General features: G+C 43.8%; 2 protein-coding genes across 3 annotated transcripts in view; one reads left to right on the forward strand and one right to left on the reverse strand.

Moving 5' to 3' along the window:
* LOC124013285 (zinc finger protein 827-like) overlaps positions 1 to 2,673 on the reverse strand; it is a 125,496-nt gene extending 122,823 nt beyond the window's left edge. Inside the window, exon 1 of the mRNA XM_046327551.1 lies at positions 2,328 to 2,673. Within this exon, the coding sequence (XP_046183507.1) occupies positions 2,328 to 2,370 (43 nt within the window). The 5' untranslated portion in view covers positions 2,371 to 2,673. The remainder of the gene's footprint in view (positions 1 to 2,327) is intronic.
* Positions 2,674 to 16,581: 13,908 nt separating this feature from the next.
* On the forward strand, positions 16,582 to 18,517 carry LOC124012745 (U6 snRNA-associated Sm-like protein LSm6). Of its 2 annotated transcripts, none has more exons than XM_046326674.1 (4): positions 16,582 to 16,696; positions 17,094 to 17,195; positions 17,631 to 17,744; positions 18,320 to 18,517. In XM_046326674.1, the coding sequence occupies exons 2-4, from the start codon at positions 17,102 to 17,104 to the stop codon at positions 18,352 to 18,354; spliced, it is 243 nt and encodes an 80-aa protein (XP_046182630.1). In that variant the 5' UTR covers positions 16,582 to 16,696; positions 17,094 to 17,101; the 3' UTR covers positions 18,355 to 18,517. The 2 variants fall into 2 exon arrangements, with proteins under 2 accessions (XP_046182630.1, XP_046182631.1); XM_046326675.1 differs by lacking the exon at positions 16,582 to 16,696 and adding an exon at positions 16,804 to 16,948.
* Positions 18,518 to 19,744: the final 1,227 nt, after the last annotated feature.

The raw sequence follows: 19,744 nt of genomic DNA on the forward strand, positions 1-19,744 counted from the left end.
GTGCTTTTTTCACCAGAGGGCATCGGTACAGATGCAGACATCTGAACTTCAATATTGTGCTTGTTCCTGGCACGTGACCAATCGGTGTAGGTGTTGTTAGCTGAACAATGAAAACAAACAAACAGACGGCCAATAAGGTGAAGTGGCACTGACTTCCAGTCAGTGTGGGAGGAAAACCTATACAGAATAAATAAAGGTTGTCCTGTATCAGTTTTGTGATTGAATGGAGGAGAAGTAAAATATTGGCCACAACTTATTAAAGAGAAAAGGATTTATCTTTGGTATTATATGAAATCCTGTAATTGATGCATACAGGAGGCTGTAACATGTCTATAACATTACTTAATCCAGGGGTGTTAAACTCATTCCATGGAGGGCCTAGTGTCTGCTGGTTTTTGGTTTTTCCTTTCAGTGAAGACCTAGTCAACCAGGTGAGGGGAGTTCCTTACTAATCAGTGACCTTAATTCCTTAATCAAGTACAAGGGAGGAGCGAAAACCCGCAGACACTCGGCCCGACATGAAATGAGTTTTACATGTAACCTAACCCATATAATAGAACGAAATATTTGGAGCCCCAGGGTACTGTATGGTGCGTCAGTCAGTGAAGGCTGGTGGGAGGAGATATAGGAGGACGGGCTCATTGTAATGGCTGCAATGGAATAAATAGAATGGTCAAACGTGGTTTCCCTATTTATTCCACTGCAGCCATTACAATGAGCCCGTCCTCCTACAGCTCCTCCCACCAGCCTCCACTGATGTCATTATACGCTACAGAGCATGACCTGCTCCGTCCACTCCAGCGGCGTTTCTAGGTACGTACATTCGCCGTCGGTAACATGTGAGTGAGAGCTTACTGTCCAAATACCACTCTCTCATCCAGCCAACCGACGCAATTTCTCTAGTTCAACTCTGGGTCAAACACCTGAGCGCTGTGTCAGTGGATGAGGAGACAACGGTCTTATTTTGGGGATGTTTTATGACTCTGGGACGGGATATGTGGAAGTTTGTAGTAGCCTAAATACACACGTGGAAAGAGGACACTAATAGCTCACACTATGGCACTACAAACGCTAATTTGATATTTACTGCACTGTTTTCACATTTTGTATACTTTATACAACAAAGTATATAAATCCTCTTTTGATCATAGCTAGTAATAGCACTGAACCGTTGCATTGTTTGACATTTAAGAAAGACTACACTGTGTCATTATGGTACATTCATTAAGTCATCATTGATTTATGAGATTAATTACATTTGCATACCAATATAACTCATTAAGCCATGTTCTTACGCAGGTCTTCAGGACATTGCACTACAGCAGGGGAAATTGCCACACTAAGCCAATTCCTCTGATCATTTTATCCACACATTCTACCTAGAAGTCATCCTCTAGCGGCCGAAGTGTGTCATTGCAGCTTCTCATTATTGGACTGATAAAAGCACAATCTAAACATCCAAGCTACACAGGGTCAAATGAACAATATATATACCAAAATCGCACATTCTGCTGTACATTCGGAGTAACAACATAACGAGAAATTGGGAATGTGCCATTTCGCGTCTCTAGCCCGCGTTATTGATCGTAGTCTGTCTGCAATGAATGGTTGCAAAGGGAAGGAGAAAAAAAACGGAACTTCAGGTGACCGACCATGGCTTTGACATAGCCTGCATGCAGACTTGAACCTCAATGAACTGGGCGGAAGAAAATACCTCTGCTTCAAAAAAATATATCATCTCCAGACTTTCAAGAGCTCGACGTAAAAACAGAGCGAGCGCCTACGGAGGGAACCAATACACCCGTTTTGAGTGGTGAGAGAGAAAGTTAGACGTTTATATTAACCGAAATGTGAAGTTAGCTACCGAGCGTTGCTAGATAGCGCTATTACTCGGAACACTGAGGTACGGTTAGCCCCGAGTCTGGCTTGTCTGATCCGACTGACCCTTCATTTTATTGCGGCCAGATTCTCAGATCCTCCCCTTTCTCCCCCGAAAGAGACTCGCTCGCACAGACAGATAAACGAAAACGCTCAGACATTATACCATATACAACCGATACACAAGCTATCTGACCGCAACCTTTAGGGGAAAGGGGACCTTTATCGATTATACTCGATTAAAGCCACGTACAGCTCATGCACTCGCTGGTTAGCTAACGTTACTCATCGCCAACAACATGGCTGCCTTGCTCAGTCAGACCTAAAAAAAAAAAAAAGGAGAAATAACCTACGCCGTGTCTTTGTCTGTTTCACCTCTTTAACCCTAAACTACTGCGCAAAACACACGAAGACCCATTAAAATTGCACAAAACCAGCAAACGACTTACGTGAAGGCAGGCGTTTGGGTTGCTCCTGCTTCCTCCTTGGCATTTTCCCCCTTTTTGTCACATTCTCCTCCTTGTTTTAGGGATAAGAAGAAAAAAGGTTTTTTCCCATTGAGATTGTAGGCGAGAGTGATGGCAGGGACTGTATACCTGTCTTGTCCTCGCGGTTTAAAGTGTATTGTTGGGTATAGGACCACAGGAGGAGGAGGGTTCTGTGCTGTTGTTGTTGCCGTGTCTTGACTATGGCTGCTCTCTGTGTAAGTGTGTCTCCGAGCCCCTAACTAACACTAATGCAGGGATCAGAGGGCAGCAACAGCAGAGCAGACACACACACACGCTCACACACACACTAGCTCGCACACACGCTCTAGAGGAGCTCGCCCGCGATAACAGCGTAGAAACGGACAAGGTGCCCCAAGCTTACAGGGTGTATTGCTGACTGCAAAACCCTACATATTTTTTTTAAACATGTATTTGATAACTTCTATAAATAATAAATATGGCAAAGATACTGAAATACAGTATCAGTACAGTATTTTTCATATTGATTGCAATTATTTTTTTATTTTACACACAATTATAAATCTTCAAAATGTGAAATGTACATTTCCTGAATTGATGAAATTATGGATTGAATAGTAATTCAGAAGCCCAATGGAAAGCCCCAGTTTTCCCAAATAAATAATTATGATTAATTTGCATGAAACATACATTTGAAATTAACCCTTTCATGTTCACACTTGCATAACCCCCATATTCATTAGGCTACAGATACACACATTTAATTTCGTGCTATTGTTAGAATTTTTTTCAATGCCGTATGTCACATGAACTGTAAGTAACTGCTGCTATAACTTCCCCTGGTCTCAACAATAGTGTACCTCTCCTCTGTGGGGAAAAAAAAGAATTAGCTAAAGTAGAAGACAACACTTTATTGCATTTCCACGTTGTGTTTTGTGTCACACTGTACATGTAACAGCAATGGCGTTTACCTAAGAGTTGAGTTCACCCCCAACTTATCCCTCTGTAAATTACTACATGTTTTACCCTTCACTTGTTGCATTTCCACGTTGGGTCATGTCATATACATTTAATAACAACGTTAAAAATGGAAATCTCCATTCCTCTCCCTCGCGGTGGTGGCGTTGGGTTGAGTTTTTCACAGCGCAGCCTGTCCCGTCTCTCTTCCTTCTGCTGGGCTCCTGCAGGCTGTGTTCACTTGGCCCGGCACATTCTTTCACACCTCTCAGTGTGTGAGGAGAGCTGTGTCTTCATCCCTCCATCCTGCCATCCCTCCATCCCTTGCCACCTCCTCCCTCTGAGAGAATAGTCCTAAATGGCACCCTATTCCCTATAGAGTGCACTACATTTGACCAGAGCCATTATGGCTCTGGTCAAAAAGTAGTGCACTCTATAGGGAACAGGGTTCCATTTGAGATGCAGATTATGAGAGGCGCAGGAGGCTCGTTACCGTGGCAATTAGCAGAGCCCAAATTAGCCCTCCTGGCTGGACTGCCTGTATCATGTCCACAGGTGACACGGCCACTTTGCATTTTTCTAATTAGGAAAGAGCATAACATGATTAAAATGTCTATTATCTATCATAAAGGTCCAGAGAGAAGCTGGACAAGTCCTAGTCAAGTAACAGTAATCAGTAGACATATGTAGAGAACACATGCGAGCCATGAACACATTAGAACTACAAGAAAGAGGCCTAAGGAATTATTATATTCTATTGTGAATTTTTATTTTGTAAAAAATATTTTTTTATTGTCAAATACACCAGATAAGTGCAGTGAAATGTGTTGTTTTACAGGGTCAGCCTTAGTAGTACGGTCACACCTGAAGCAAATTAGGGTTAAGTGCCTTGCTCAAGGGCACATCGGCAGATTTCTCACCTTGTCACCTCGGCTATTCAAACCAGCGACCGTTCCGTTACTAGCTCAAACGCTCTAACTGCTAGGCTACCTGCCGCCCTATCTGCCATGCAGTGTATGTATAAGCCCACATATAGTCACATATGGAAGCGTGTGTTATTGTATAAAGGTTCTGTTGAGGAAATCCAAGGTTAGTGAGAATTCACAGTACATAGTGCATGTGCATGGCAGTAGGTTGAACTCTGGTGTACCTCCAGCCTCTCCACTCCTGTGTTGTGTTGAAAGGGACTAAACCATAGGGTGTCTGACACCAGTACAGGCGCAGGCGTGTGTGAATATCTGTGTGTGTGTGTGTGTGGACAGCTGGGGTGTGTGCTTCACCTGCACCAGCAACTGAGCACTCATAACAGGGGACCAGGTGTTGACTGCCCACCCCTCCCTCCACCCATGACCAGCATGGTCACAGCATAGTTGGAAGCGAGGGGTTAAATGTTCACTGTTGCTTCCATCCTATTCATTCTCTATATTTACATACTGTACAGTCAGTCTGAAGCCAGATCGTTTCTTTTCCTGCTGTTGAGAATATACTGCATGTAATTACATATTAAAACATCAAAACATACTTTATATGTACACCATAAAACATGAAATATACTTTAGTAGCCTTTAGCCTATATCTTATCGAGCAATCTGTTCGACATCTGTGAAAGTTGTGATGACAAAGTTTACAGATGATACTCCTGATGAACAAGTGAAAACTAAGCCTTCTTTGACAATGGCATATTCATCCAGATCATCTGACGCAATAAACTATGTCAACTCATGGAGAGAGAAAGAGAGATACGGAGAGGAAGAGAGAGAGTGTGGCGGGCCAGAGTCATGTTTTTGTTCTCTGAGTAGAGGTTGGTCACCATGGCGAGGTCACAGTCTGGTCTCTGACCCCAACAATGCCAGGCCGCTGATGTAATGTGGGCAACAAGACAATCCGCTGATAGTAGCTATGGCAACGCGAGCATGACCTCACTCAGGGTTACACCTAAAGGTCAAAGCTCTGACATCGTGCTCTATCAACGGTTCTGCAATCTATGTCAAATTTCTAAGTTAGAAAAACAACAGAGTAGGGAAAGTGAATCAATCAAAAGTGGCTTTTAAACTTCAGTAGTGTAAGTGTTATTCATAATAACTTTTTTAATTACTTGGGAATCTATTGATGGGCACAAAACACATTTGCCACGTCTTGGCCACAGCCAGTACTGCCCATGAATTTACATACATAAATATTAAATAGTGCCTAAACTCAATACAACTCGACCAGGGAGGCCTCATCACACCTGTCACAGCTAATATCCTTCCTCCTATACAATAATATATAAGTAGCACAATTTGTAGGAAATAAAATCCCCTTAGCTAATTATATTTCCTTTAGCTTTACTGATAACTGCCGGTGTTCCGCTGCTTTTAAAAACAGCAAATTTTGTCAGTTGGCATTAATACGACTTATTAAAATGCTTCCCTGCAGCGGCGTGGCAGTTAGCAAAATGGACATTTCAGGTGCTTCAGCGGAGGATGGGGGAGGTGGATAAAAAAGAGGAGTTTCTGTCTCAGGGTGAATGAGCCTGGCTTCTCCACTTTCTGCTCTCTCTCCATCTGTATTTGTACTGTCCCATGTGGCCTAGGTTAGGCTAGCTATAGCGCTAGGCTAACACTAGCTGGATATAGCCTAGTCTTGGGGTAAACTGCAACATCTGTCCCCTGTCCAGCCGCGACTGTCGCAGGCTGATAAATCCTCACAAGGTGGCTGGTGCCAGGGTTTTCCGGTATATGCCACCTGTCCCCCCAACACACACCAACTACACACACAGACACACCCCTTACACCAGACAGGTCACCCATGATTACAAGTCAGTATTTGACGTCCATTGAAACCGGCCACTAGGGGCAACAGTGAGCACTGTTATCTTCACATAGGTTTTGGTTTTGCTAGGGCATTGCGGACAGGGATGGAGGATGGGCGTAAGCATCAAAAGGAAGGCATGTTCAAATCCAGCAATAGAAAGTTGTTTTTGTCATTTTTGTTTTAAGCCTATACCAAACCATAACCCTTACCTTAACCATTTGGAGTTATTGCCTAAACTTACATTTGTTTGAACAACTTCCACATTTTTGGTTTGAGAAACATGGATGAACGTCTAATTCTGGCGTGAGATTGTGAGAGCTGGTAGCTCACACACCCCTCCCCTCCTGCTCACCCCAACTACTACTCCATACACCTCAACTACTCCATACACCTCAACTACTCCATACATCTCAACTACTCCATACACCTCAACTACGCCATACACCTCAACTACTCCATACACCTCAACTACGCCATACACCTCAACTACTCCATACATCTCAACTACTCTATACACCCCAACTACTTTATACACCCCAACTACTTTATACACCCCAACTACTCTATATACCCCAACTACTCCATACACTCCAACTACTCCATACACTCCAACTACTTCATACACTCCAACTACTCCATACACCCAACCTACTCCACACACCCTAACTACTCCATACACCATACTCCCCAACTACTCCATACACCATACTCCCCAACTACTCCATACACCATACACCTCAACTACTCCATACACCATACACCCCAACTACTCCATACACCGCTCCCCTCCTGCTCACCCCAACTACTCTATACACCTCAAATACTCCATACAACTAATCTAAACCTCATTGTAACCCTAAACCTAACATCTCAACCTAAAAAAAATCCCCACTTTTTCCTTGTTTTACTATCCTTGTGAGGACTTCTGGTCCCCACAAGGATAGTAAAACCAACCCCCACACACACATTGTCCTTCATATACACACACAGACACACACACATGCTGCCCTCCCCTCTTGCTCTCTTCTGCCCCCCCTTCCCTTCACCTGGCCTGACTCTGGACACACACACACACACACACACACACACACACACACACACACACACACACCCTTCGCTAGCTGGCCTGACAGTTTGACAGAAGCAGGTGGTCCTCGCTCCCTCTCTTGCCCTCTGGCCTTCCGAGCTCTCACCCCCGGTGGGGACATTTGGGCGTAGAGATGGGCCGTTGTCGCCTCGCCTTATCCTCCCCTGACCAAATATCACAGGACAGGAGAGAGGACATGACTTAGGACATATCCCAAATGGCAACTAATTTCTTTACAAAATGCACAACATTTGACCAGAACACTATGGGCCCTGGTCAAAAGTAGTGCTCTATATAGGGAATAGGGTGCCATTTGGGACAGAGCCTTACATAACACTCCACCCACCGTGCTTTGGTTCAGTCTAATACTGTAGCTTTGCTCACTCCTCCAAAACCACACACAGGCACACTTTCTCTCTCTCTGCGACTGTGTGACAGAGGCAGGTGGCCTATTTCCTGCCCTATGACCTTCAGCACTTCCCCTGTAGTAGGGAGACAGTCACCATACTGCAGACACACACACACACACACAGAGGAGGAGTCTAGGTTGCCCCTGGAGAACTGGGGGAGAGGTCTTGCTAAGGCCCCAAGGGGGGGGGGGGCTGGGCAAGTGTGGGTCCTTCAACTCAGAGTTATTTTTGCCTCTAGGGCAGTCCTGCCTAGTTGAAGGGTCATCCCTAGAAGGTTACTTAACATGTATACTGTACTGTACTGTATGGCCCACTACGGTTACACCCGTGGGATGATTTTAATGTAGGTTCTTTCATTGTGTGTGTATCCTTGTATGATATCCTGTATCTTTGTATAACGTTACACTGATAATGTTGGATGCAGTGTGTGTGTGTGTCGTACAATGTGCTACACTGGTGTTTATCTGTATGCTGTTGTCTGAGTGTATGATATGTGTCTCGTTGTGTGTGTGTGTGTGTGTGTACCTACTGTCTGTCAGGGGAAGAGAGGCCCCTGATTACTGCCAGTTCATTGTGTAAATGGAGCGCGCTGAACATGTCCTGATAACTCTGTGTTCCCAGTCCCAGCTTGATTTTATTGCCATGCTCCTAATAGGATATTGCCACTATCGCAATTTGGATTAACTTCCGTGCCGCTGCTGTTGAACTGACTGACTGAGTGTGTGCGTGCGTGGGTTGCGCTCCATTAATTCCTTATCCAGAACATCCCTCTTATTATGACCCCCACTATTTATTTCCACAAATACAAAATATTGCCAGCATTTCAAGTTTTTTTCTTCTTCTGAATAAAAATATATTTAGGAAAAACATGTGACCTGTGTGAAACTGGAGACCTGTGAATTAGAACCGTAAAAATGATTTAAGTGTAACCAGTGACTGTAAATGAAATATAAATAGCAGTGCATGAAAGAAAACAAATACTAATTAGCTGGATCGTGGTGTGAAAGCGCTCTAACTCATATTTACATTTTACTATTAGTATTTTCATGTTGACCTTCCACTGGCAAAGATAAATAACACACACTCGGGTAACAAAACACTGGTAGTGCAGGCGAGATGTGCCACCGACATGTTTTGTCTGTGAGGAGCGTGATCACTCTCACTCACAGGGAGTCTGCGTTTGTTCTCTCTGTGGTTCCTTTGTCTCAGCCCACCTACACTCCTCCCAGGCTCCTCCCACCTCCCCAGCCAGTCGTCCAATGGCGTTGTCTTCAGGTGTTGACCTTATCGGGTGGAGGTCAAAGCCAGGTCAGGGATCTGTTGCTAGGCTACCATCAGATAACTGGCGGGGGTTGGCACTTGGCAGCCGCTTGCTGCCTGGGTAGCTGCTCTCTCTGTCATTCACTGCTTGTCATGTAATCTCATTCATTTGCAGACAATTGCCTGGACGTCAGAAAGGCTATCTGCTCCATGCTGTTGTAATGAAAACACATTCAAATATTAAAAGCGGCCAAGCTAGAGCCTCATTACCAGCCAGCTCTACTTGGCATTGGCACACATCCGTTATTATACGATCATGCCAATTGTCATGTGGTAACGTGAACCATTTAAATAGGTAGTGTTGGTGACTGCCTTTGTCAAAATGACAGTGTGGTGGCTGGCTGTCAGGGCTAGTTAAATTACACTGTAAAAGGCAAAGGGTGTGTCCAAAATGGCACCCTGTTCCCTATATGGTGCACTACCTTTGACCAAAAGCAGTGCACTATATAATGAATAGGATGCCATTTCAGAGGCAGACAAAGTGAAGGATTATGGGAAAGTAATGTTGTGAAATGGACGAGGAGGAATCGGCGTCTTTTGGTTAGCTTTATTTGATTAAATACTGCAACATAAATTTGATATTCATCTGGTATATTGCATTCAGAAGGAAGACCTGAGGCATAGTGTGTGTGTGTGTGCATTTGTTTGTGCGTGTGTGCATTATATGTTCATGCAAGTATTGTGTGTGTGCGCGCGCATTCTTGTACAAGTGTGTGTGCGTGCTCATACAGTACAGGCAGTGGTGGTAAAAGTACTCAATTGTCATACTTGAGTAAAAGTAAAGATACCTTAATAGAAAATGAATCAAGTAAAAGTGAGTCACCCAGTAAAACATTGCTTGAGTAAAAGTCTAAAAGTATTTTGTTTTAAATATACTTAAGTATCAAAAGTAAATGGAATTGCTCAAATGTTCTTAAGTATCAAAAGTAAAAGTATAAACCATTTAAAATTGCTTAAATTAAGCAAAATAGCCAGCACACTTGTTGATTTTTTTTTAACACTGATTGAAGTGGATTTAACAAGTGACATCAATAAGGGATCATAGCTTTCACCTGGATTCACCTGGTCAGTCTATGTCATGGAAAGAGCAGGTGTTCCTAAAGTTTTTTACACTCAGTGTGTGTGTGCTTGGCAAATGACCGATCCATTCATGACTCATTCTGAGAAACAAGTGGTTGTGCACTCACCCCCCTACCTTCAAATAGAGTGAACAAAAACCAAGTGTTCTATTTAGAGAGAGTGCTGTTGCATCTTCACACAAACACCATATTCTCTCCCACTCAGCAGCTCCAGCCACCTGGCCATTTATCTATGTGAAGACTAGAAGAATTCTTAACTCTCATTCTGATGAGCGACATCATAAATCCTGTCTCATTTTCAAATCCATTCTCACACGGCGGTCCTGAGCAGAAGACCAGCTGACACTGTCGTATGTCTCTCCTCCCAGGTTCCTCTCTGGGTGACACGCACTCAGTCGATGGTTAACCGCCGGGTCGGGAGCATTGGGTCATCAGAGGGGTTTGTGTGAAATGCCCCCCCCCCCCCATCACGGTGAAGCATTGGCACTCAGGGCGGGGTTCTAAAGTCCTAGCTCTTCTGTGAGATTGGCACGTTCTGAAAAGAACGTCTCGGTGTCTTGGGCACTTGCCAGCTGACAGCTGAAATTTATCGGGGCCCGCTGGCCCGCCGCGAGGACTTCTCTTGTAACATGGTACTCCTGAGAAAGGGATAAAGAAATTAGTGTTAAACATTTCCCCCCACGCCGTCGAGATATTTCCCTACAATCTCTCTTCTTTTTTTGGTCGATATGGCGACTTGAGAATCAAACCGGAACCTTCACAGTACCACATAGTCTGTGCTCCTGTTTTTAATTCTGTGCATATTCATGAGGGTGAGTGGAGAATGTTGCTGTACTGTCTGTTGAGTCACAGGTCCTCTGTGGCAGGAAGCACTCCTGGTCAAATGGCAACCGAGAGAGTAAGAGTAAGAAAAAGAGAGTGGGAGAGAGATAAGATGGAGAAAGAAAAGGGGAGAAAGAGGAGAGCGAGATTGAGAGAGAAAGAGAGGAGGATGAGAGAGGGGAGGAGAAAGAAAGAGCTAGAGAGAAAGAAAGAAAGAGAGAGGAGGGGGCGAGACAGAGAGAACAAGAACAAGTGTGAGAGAGAGAAAAAGAAAGAGAGATGTGTGGGATTTGAAAGGAACAGCTCCTGGCTGCCTGTCTTGGATATTTATTCATTTCTAAAGCGATGAGGTGTTTGGAGGAAAAGGCCAGCCAGTGTTCTAAATGCTATACTGTCGGTGTAGGGAGCTGTTAACTCAGGTTCCTATCTGACTACACTGTGTTGATCCCATGAACTATACAGTAAACCAACAGCAAATACATACTCTGACATGAACAGAGCATCTTTTGATCCCGAAATGCAACTCTTAGGTAAATTCAGAATCAGTAACGAGAGTGTTTGCATCGCATGTCGTCACCACATCGAGAGAAAAACAACAAAACACAGTGTACAACCTCCCAAATAATTTATTCTCTGTCAATATCGAAATTGCTGCTCCCTATTGTCCATTCATTCACAGAGCATTGGGCAACTCCACCATCTTCATATCATCTGCCAACATCTCGTGGTAACTCAGCCAGGGTGATGAACAGAGAGATAGGCAATGAAACACAAGGTGTGACAGTATGGCGATATGTTACGGGATGCTGCTAGGCAGAGGGGCTCATAATGAAGGCAGGACGAGAAGGCTTTGTTCCAAATGTCACGATGCATATTTATGGCCTGCCGATGGAGTGGCTCCTTGTATAAGCACCATCAATCCATTCACCATCCCTCCGTCTAGCGATGGTCTGACAAAAGCACAACCACTCTCTGTCTTCAACACCTCGGCTGCATGTCTGGCGACTAGCGTCATGTGGGTAGCTCACATTCTAGTCAAATGGGCAACCTGATCATGTGATGATAGGGAGTTTTTCCTAGCCACTGTGCTTCTACATCTGCATTGCTCGCTCTTTGTGGTTTTAGGCTGGGTTTCTGTGTACTTTGGGACATCTGCTGATGGAAATAGGGTTTTATAAATTAATTTGATTGATACTGTAAATCTCATACTGTTGTTTTCTATATGAGATCTTAAATATACTGTGGATGATGAACATAATTGTTGCTTGATTGTTATCTTTAAAAAAAAAAGTAAAGTAGGGGAACCCTTGGTGTCAATTATTGTCCTTGGAAGCATAGTATTATTACTAAAAGATAAGGCAGCACCATCGTTCTTTATCATAGTGATTGACTTTGTGTTGTAATAACACTTGATTTGGTACAGAACTACAGCACCAGCTTTCATTTACTTCCCACCACTTCAGAAGATGCCACAAATGGAGAGATCAACGTCATAGCCAGAGTTAAATAAGAAACATGGGAGGGCGTCAGACTGAATCAGACTCGGAGTAAAGCTCCAGCAAGCACTCTCCCACTAAGACGGGGATCCCAAGGGATCCAGCCTCGTGTTGGCTGGCCCGCTCCTGGGCTGCTATGCAGTGGAGGGTGCGGGAAGACTGACTGACTGTCTGGCTGTCTGTGGTCCCACTGCTCCTGAGGGAGAGAACATGCCTCCAGGGCTAGGCTGATTTGAGCTGGTCCAAGCACTAACCCCTGGGGGATACCAACCAGGCAGGCTGGGTTCTGTTAGCCGGTTGGCTGTCGGCGGTTGGAGCTTGGTGGCTGTGGAAAAAGAGAAGGGGCTTTCATCTCTCTCTCTCTCTCTCTCTCTCTCTCTCTCTCTCTCTCTCTCTCTCTCTCTCTCTCTCTCTCTCTCTCTCTCTCTCTCTCTCTCAGAATGTCTCGGTGGAGTTCCTCCCAAATTACAGGGAGTGCCTACACTCCACCTCCCCTGCCTTGAACCGTGCCCGGCTCACCGAGGACCTTGGGGGCCAGTGCACCACCGTCAACGCTCACCGCTGACTCATTAAGAGGAAGTCAGTCGGATGTGTCATTGGACTGGAAATAATAAGGAGGAATAAACTACAAAAGCATTGAAGTATGCATATTATGCACATTGTGTTTCTGCAGGTAAATCTAGTATTGTATATCTGGCAGGGGCTTGTAAATGCATTCTAGGAATACTTTCATCTTTTATCCACCTGTTTACACTTGGCAATGTATTTTTATATCAAAAGTGCTGCATCTGAACTGAAGCAGTGACCTGTCCACCACAGTAGCCTTGGTGGATGACAGTTATTGTTATATCTCCTAGTGTGGAGAGACAGGCAAACCTTGGATGAAATCATAAGAGCACCACCAGTGAATGGAACTGGCCTTCATAACATCACACCATCCCAGCACCAGACTAAAGACATCCAGGTATCTGGGAATATAGTGAAGGTGGCAGCTGTGGTTTCCATGGTCCTTTTCTGATCAAGGGGGACCGTTGCCCATCACTTCCAAGCGATTACCTCTATACAGTAAGGGATTAGTATTGGGATAGAACAAGACCACGCCAGCAGGCAATCTGTTTTTCAGTTGAAAACTCCCTTGAGGTTTTCCATTATCCCCCTCCATATCCAGCCTGACCTGGAGAGAAAACCTGGCCTTGGAGGGTCAACTCTGTCTAGACGCTCTGCACCCAACCCCCCTCCTTTCCTCCGCCCTCCTGCCTGCGGACACTAGAGGGATGGAAGGATGGAGGGCCGCCCCCCACCTCTTCCCACCTCCTCTCACCTTCAACCTCTCCTTACCTCCCCCCTCTGTCTCTATCCCTCCAACCCCTAAGCAACAACAGCATCTCTCACCGCCATAATCTTTCCATTTCGTGGCCCTTCCTCTAGGGGTTAGGGGTCTCTAGGTTGAGAGGGAGGGATTTGTCTGAGAATCGACTGTTTCTCTTGTTGGCTGTCCATTTGAGCCGACCTCTGTTGTTATAGATACTAGGCTGGTCAGACAGAGCAAAGAGAAGCCACATCTGGCCACAGCACATAGTTATTATATTAGAGGTTGCCATTTTCAACTTTCAATATCCCCCTGTAATGGTCAGTGTGATCGGTTAAGCTTCTGATACACAATGTGGAGGGAGCTTGGGTCACGGCAAGTCACTGTAATGAATGTGAATCTGTCTTGGCTTCTTCCTTTCAGCAGATAGCATTCCCTTCTGTATGAATTCTGCACAGAGTTGGAATGAATACATAGCTAAAATATATATAGCTTGGATGCCTTTTCTGATGATACCTCTCTGACATGTCATTCTAAGGGTATGATTTTCCGCACAAAGGCAGAGGGGCGTACACGGTCAGGTTGGGTTCACACCGGAGGTGATATTAGAAAATCCCCCACCAAGATACAATGATGATGGAGAAGACGACGTGACCCGTGTGTTTCTACATGGCCGTTGACCATGTATTTCAATTCAGTATGACTTAACAAGCTGAATTCATGGCTCCAAGCCATTATAGTTAAGAATGTGCGTGCCAATACAATGAGAGGGAAACAACAGTACATTTGAGTTTTACGTCCAAAACAACTTACAGTAGTGAATGCATACATTTACATACTGGTCCCCTGTGGGAATCAAACCCACAACCCTGGAGTTGCAAGCGCCATGCGCTACCAACTGAGCCACACAGGAGCCATAACATAACACAACATAACCTAACATTCATAAATATCAATTCAAATTAAAGGTGCTCTCTACTGTACATCTCTATAATGAATGTAGACGTTATTGTCTTTGGTCTTTCCCTGGCAAAATCCTATTTACACACTAGTGCCCGATTTCTCAAGACGGTAACAGGGGGAAGAAAAAAACCAGCTAATTGAATATTCATTAACCTGTGCCTAGGTGTATACAAGACTCTTAACTACTCTTGTTTATGATTTAAGGACTTGTAGCACTGACCTCAGTTTAACACAGCAGCAGATACCAAATTAACCTCTAGCCTCCGCAGGGCTAGCCATGCCCCGCTAACAAGAAACCTGTCTAGACCAAGCTACATGTACTTTATGATTCCTCCTCTCACTGCTTCATTCTTCTCTCTTCCTCCCTCCCTCCAAACACACACAGCCCATGCTCTCTCCTCTGCCTCTCTCCGAATATACACACACACACACACACACACAGCCCATGCTCTCTCCTCTGCCTCTCTCCGAATACACACACACACACACACAGCCCATGCTCTCTCCTCTGCCTCTCTCCGAATACACACACACACACACACACACACACACACACACACACACACACACACACACACACACACACACACACACACACACACACACACACACACACACACACACACACACACACACACACAGCCCATGCTCTCTCCTCTGCCTCTCTCCCAATACACACACACACAGCCCATGCTCTCTCCTCTGCCTCTCTCCGAATACACACACACACACACACACACACACACACACACACACACACACACACACACACACACACACACACACACACACAGCCCATGCTCTCTCCTCTGCTTCTCTCCCAATACACACACACACAGCCCATGCTCTCTCCTCTGCCTCTCTCCGAATACACACACACACACACACACACACACACACACACACACACACACACACACACACACACACACACACACACACACACACACACACACAGTCAATTTTCTCTCCTCTGCCTCTCTCCGAATACACACACGCATACACACAGCCCATGTTCTCTCCTCTGCCTCTCTCCCAGTACACACACACGCACACACACACACATACGGTCCATGCTCTGTCCTCATCTGTACATTTTTCTCTGCCTCTCTCCCAATATACACACACACACACACACACACACACACACACACACACACACACACACACACACACACACACACACACACACACACACACACACACACACACACACACACACACAGCCCAATGCTCTCTCCTCCTCCTTTCTCCACCATATACACCCCATCCTTCTTCTTCTTCTCACAAACTCATTTCTCATATACCTCCAAACCTGTGTGGTTTTTGGGTCACGACTCACACCCCAGCATCTCTGGGTTATCAGATGACATACATTATCTTGGTGAGTGATAATGTACCTTATACAGGAGAAAAATTACAGGGATCTGAAAACATTATCAACAGAATGGGAATCCTCCACTTCCAATAGAGCAATTCTGAGTGTATTGCACCATCCTATGATGAGCATTATTCTATTGGTGATGGTGAGATAAAATGGATGTGTATGAATCAAATAGTGGTTAGTGGTTGCAGCTACTATGCTCATGCATTTTTAATGAAGTGGCTATAAGTGGCAATGAAAGCATAATGCCCTGCATGTCAGATGGTCATTATCACGGGGCATAGCATTACAAGGTAATGCAATGGAAATACAGGTATTTAAACTATATATAATATATCTACATAATAGTGCTGTCTCCATGAAGTGGTTCAAATGACAGTAAAAAAAACTATAAGCCTGTATTTTGAAATAATCTATTCTGATATGCAGATTAGACAGAAGGTCTAGTAGACTGTTTTAATGCATGCAAATTAATAAAAGCTTACATTATCTCACTCATACAATAAAATATCCACCTATTCATATAATTGCTTTATGAGAGTTTTCAAAAAATATTTTAAATATGATACCCTCAAGAAGACTGAGAAATCCAAAACGTGGTTTTGAAGATAGATATTTGTCCTTTATTGGATACCGTACACCAGAGCTCGGTAAAAGTAGCTGATTGGCTGCTGTTTTCACAGACAAAACACAACATAAATTATTCTAGCTACGAACGTGAAGTACAGGTGGGTAGATGCCTAACATAGCTGAGTAACGATTCGATACGTAATTCTATTTTCAGTACCGTGAAATGTTATGCTACTAGAATATACCATTTTGTCCATGAAGACTGATTCAATGTGGCTTTTCAGCAGGCTAACTAATAGCTAGGCCTGTTAGCCACATTAGCCCAGCTAGCGCAGTCATTTCTGTGTTTTGCTGATAAGCTAACTAGCTAGCTACCTGTTCATTAGCAAGCTAGTTAGCCTCCTACATTGGCAAGTATGCATTTTTCATAATATGCATCCTGCTAATACAGCTATTTAGCATCTTCTCCATGTTAGTAGGATACAGATCTGATGCAACGTTTCCTATGCATTTCGAATCATACAAAATGATACATAGTTATTGTTCCTCTTCCAGACAGAATCATGAGTCTCAGAAAGCAGACCCCCAGTGACTTTCTGAAGCAGATCATTGGCAGACCAGTTGTGGTCAAGCTCAACTCTGGAGTGGATTACAGAGGTAACACTGCACCTTCTATAAGTCATCACCTAGTTGGCCAGTATGTGATATTTCTAGACTGCCTGTTAACCAAGAACTGCATTTTATTTGTCACATGCGCCAAATACAATTGGTGTAGACTTTACTGTTAAACTCTTGCTTAGGAGCCCTTCCCAACAATGCAGAATTAAATCATACAAGAATAACACTATGCAGGGAGTACCAGAACAATGCAGAGGTTTGAGGTAGATATGTGCATGAAGGTGGTAAAGTGACTAGGCATCAGGATCGATAAGAGTAGCAGCAAATGTTTGTTTGTGTTACAGTACTATTGGTGCTATCCTTACTCCACACAGAATGCATTTGACTTATATGCCTGATCTGATGTTTAAAGATGCATTGCCCATAGACTGTGCCTGTCTGTGCCATTGACATTAGTTTGTGCCTTTTCTATAGGTGTCCTAGCCTGTCTGGATGGCTATATGAACATTGCAGTGGAGCAGACAGAGGAGTATGTCAATGGCCAGCTGAAGAACAAGTATGGTGACGCCTTCCTGAGAGGAAACAATGGTAAGAGCTCCAGAACCAGACACTTGCTTTTTCTAACTACTTGGTGGCACTTGTGTAGAAGTCAACATGATATTGAATAGCTATGGAGACTGGTATATTACTCCTTCCCATTTATTTTAGTAATTACTTATTTTTGATGATTGCCCTTTTCACATGCTAGTCGGAACTATGAAAGTGACATTTCCGACTTGCTCACTGGTTGAACGCGGCATGTGTATAACTTCAACCAGTTAACAAGTCGGAAATGTCAGTTTCCTAGTTCCGACTAGCACATGAACACGGCAGATATGAAATGTAATGAACTGAGATTTTCCGATATATGACGTTGCCACAGACAGCAGGATGTACCGTAGATATTGCAAGATGAGCATGATACAAGATCTTCATGGGTACTTCATGAGTATCTTCATGGGTACTGACAACAGCAGAGAAGTTTAGCCTTGCGCTTCACCCTGTTGGTAGTTACGGAAGTCGGCGCGATATCTGGCACAATATTATCTGGTTTTGTATCTACATGCCATTTTAAGTTTTCACCTTTCTTGTCTGTACTAATTATTTCCTATTTCCTTCCTTAGTGTTATACATCAGCACCCAGAAGAGGAAGATGTGATGCAGAGGATTTGTCCCTTTTTTTTATTTGTATTATCCCGGACGTTGTTCCAGTTTATGTTATGAGAACATTGTTTTTCGTATTGTTTAATGTCTCTGAGCTGAAGAGTGTTCAGTTTTTTGTAAAAAGAAGAACAATCCAGTAAATGTTTTTGGAACTTTAATTGTGTTCCTAGAGTCTGTTTTTCCCCACCTAGATTTAGAGCAAAAGCTTGTTTCTTTTGTCGAATGATGACACTAACATAATTGTAAAAGATTATGCACATATATTGTATACTTATATATTGAAGTATCAGTATATAGTACATCTGTATACTCCCCTACTTGAGTTTTGAAGTATTTTCATTTTATATAATGAAAATGTATAAGGAATATAGACTTTCCTTCCTTGGTTCCTTACTGACCTGTGGAGGCTGGTTGAACATGAGCAGTGATTCTTCTAGATAATATTCTCCAGTCAGTCCTATATGATGACGAAGCTTAAAGCCATACTGATGGGGTGTATTTCAGCTTCAATCTAGCAATTAATTCACTGTGTCCTCTTGAGCCCTGCCAGCTTCCAATAACATGGAGACCATATAAAGCACTGGGCACATGATACAGCAAGGCGTTCATTCACAATATAACGTATGTCTCATTCTCCTTCAGTGTTATCAGAGATTATACAGGATACACTGACCTGAAGGGCTGCATTCATCACTATCAGTCTATACGGTGTATGATAAGTCTTAATCATATGATTGGTTTAATGTGTGGGTGGAGTCTGAGCATAGCCAATTGACTTCTGGCATTTTCTCAATTACCAATCAAAACCAGCCATTATGGAGAAACAAAACAGCGATGCCTGTCTACAAATGGTCCCTCCTGAAGGCAATGTCAGATTCTATTAACATGTAAACAGATCTGTCATAGTAGCTGCCCGTTTGCCTCTGGTAGTGGATAGATGGTTAATGGGAGGTGTGATTACTGAATGTGATACAGCCTGTTGGTGTTCTGTCTAGTGTGGCAGGTGATTGGATTTCTCACGACCTGCACACAAAGTATCTCTCTTTCAGCACACTCACACACACAGGGTTCTTTACTCCTCAAACACATAAACCCCTCATAACTACAAGATGGATAGATGCTTTTGTTCTCAATAAGTTGTCTCTTTACCCTCCCCACAGTTGATTCCTGCTGCCTACCTCCTGAAACACCATGCATAACGTGTGCAAAGATGTGGATGTTTAACCCATTTAGGTCATCTGTACTAGTGATTTAGCCAATGTGTTCAAACCAAACGTGACGTCAGTTCATTATGCTGAGTAGAACGTAATGAATATATGATTCATTAGGATTCAACTGCTTGTGGTGGTTTGGGGGGAGGGAGACTTTGCAGGGCCTTGTTTTCC

The sequence above is a fragment of the Oncorhynchus gorbuscha genome, linkage group LG24 (genome assembly GCF_021184085.1).
Source record: "Oncorhynchus gorbuscha isolate QuinsamMale2020 ecotype Even-year linkage group LG24, OgorEven_v1.0, whole genome shotgun sequence".
Taxonomy (NCBI): domain Eukaryota; kingdom Metazoa; phylum Chordata; class Actinopteri; order Salmoniformes; family Salmonidae; genus Oncorhynchus; species Oncorhynchus gorbuscha.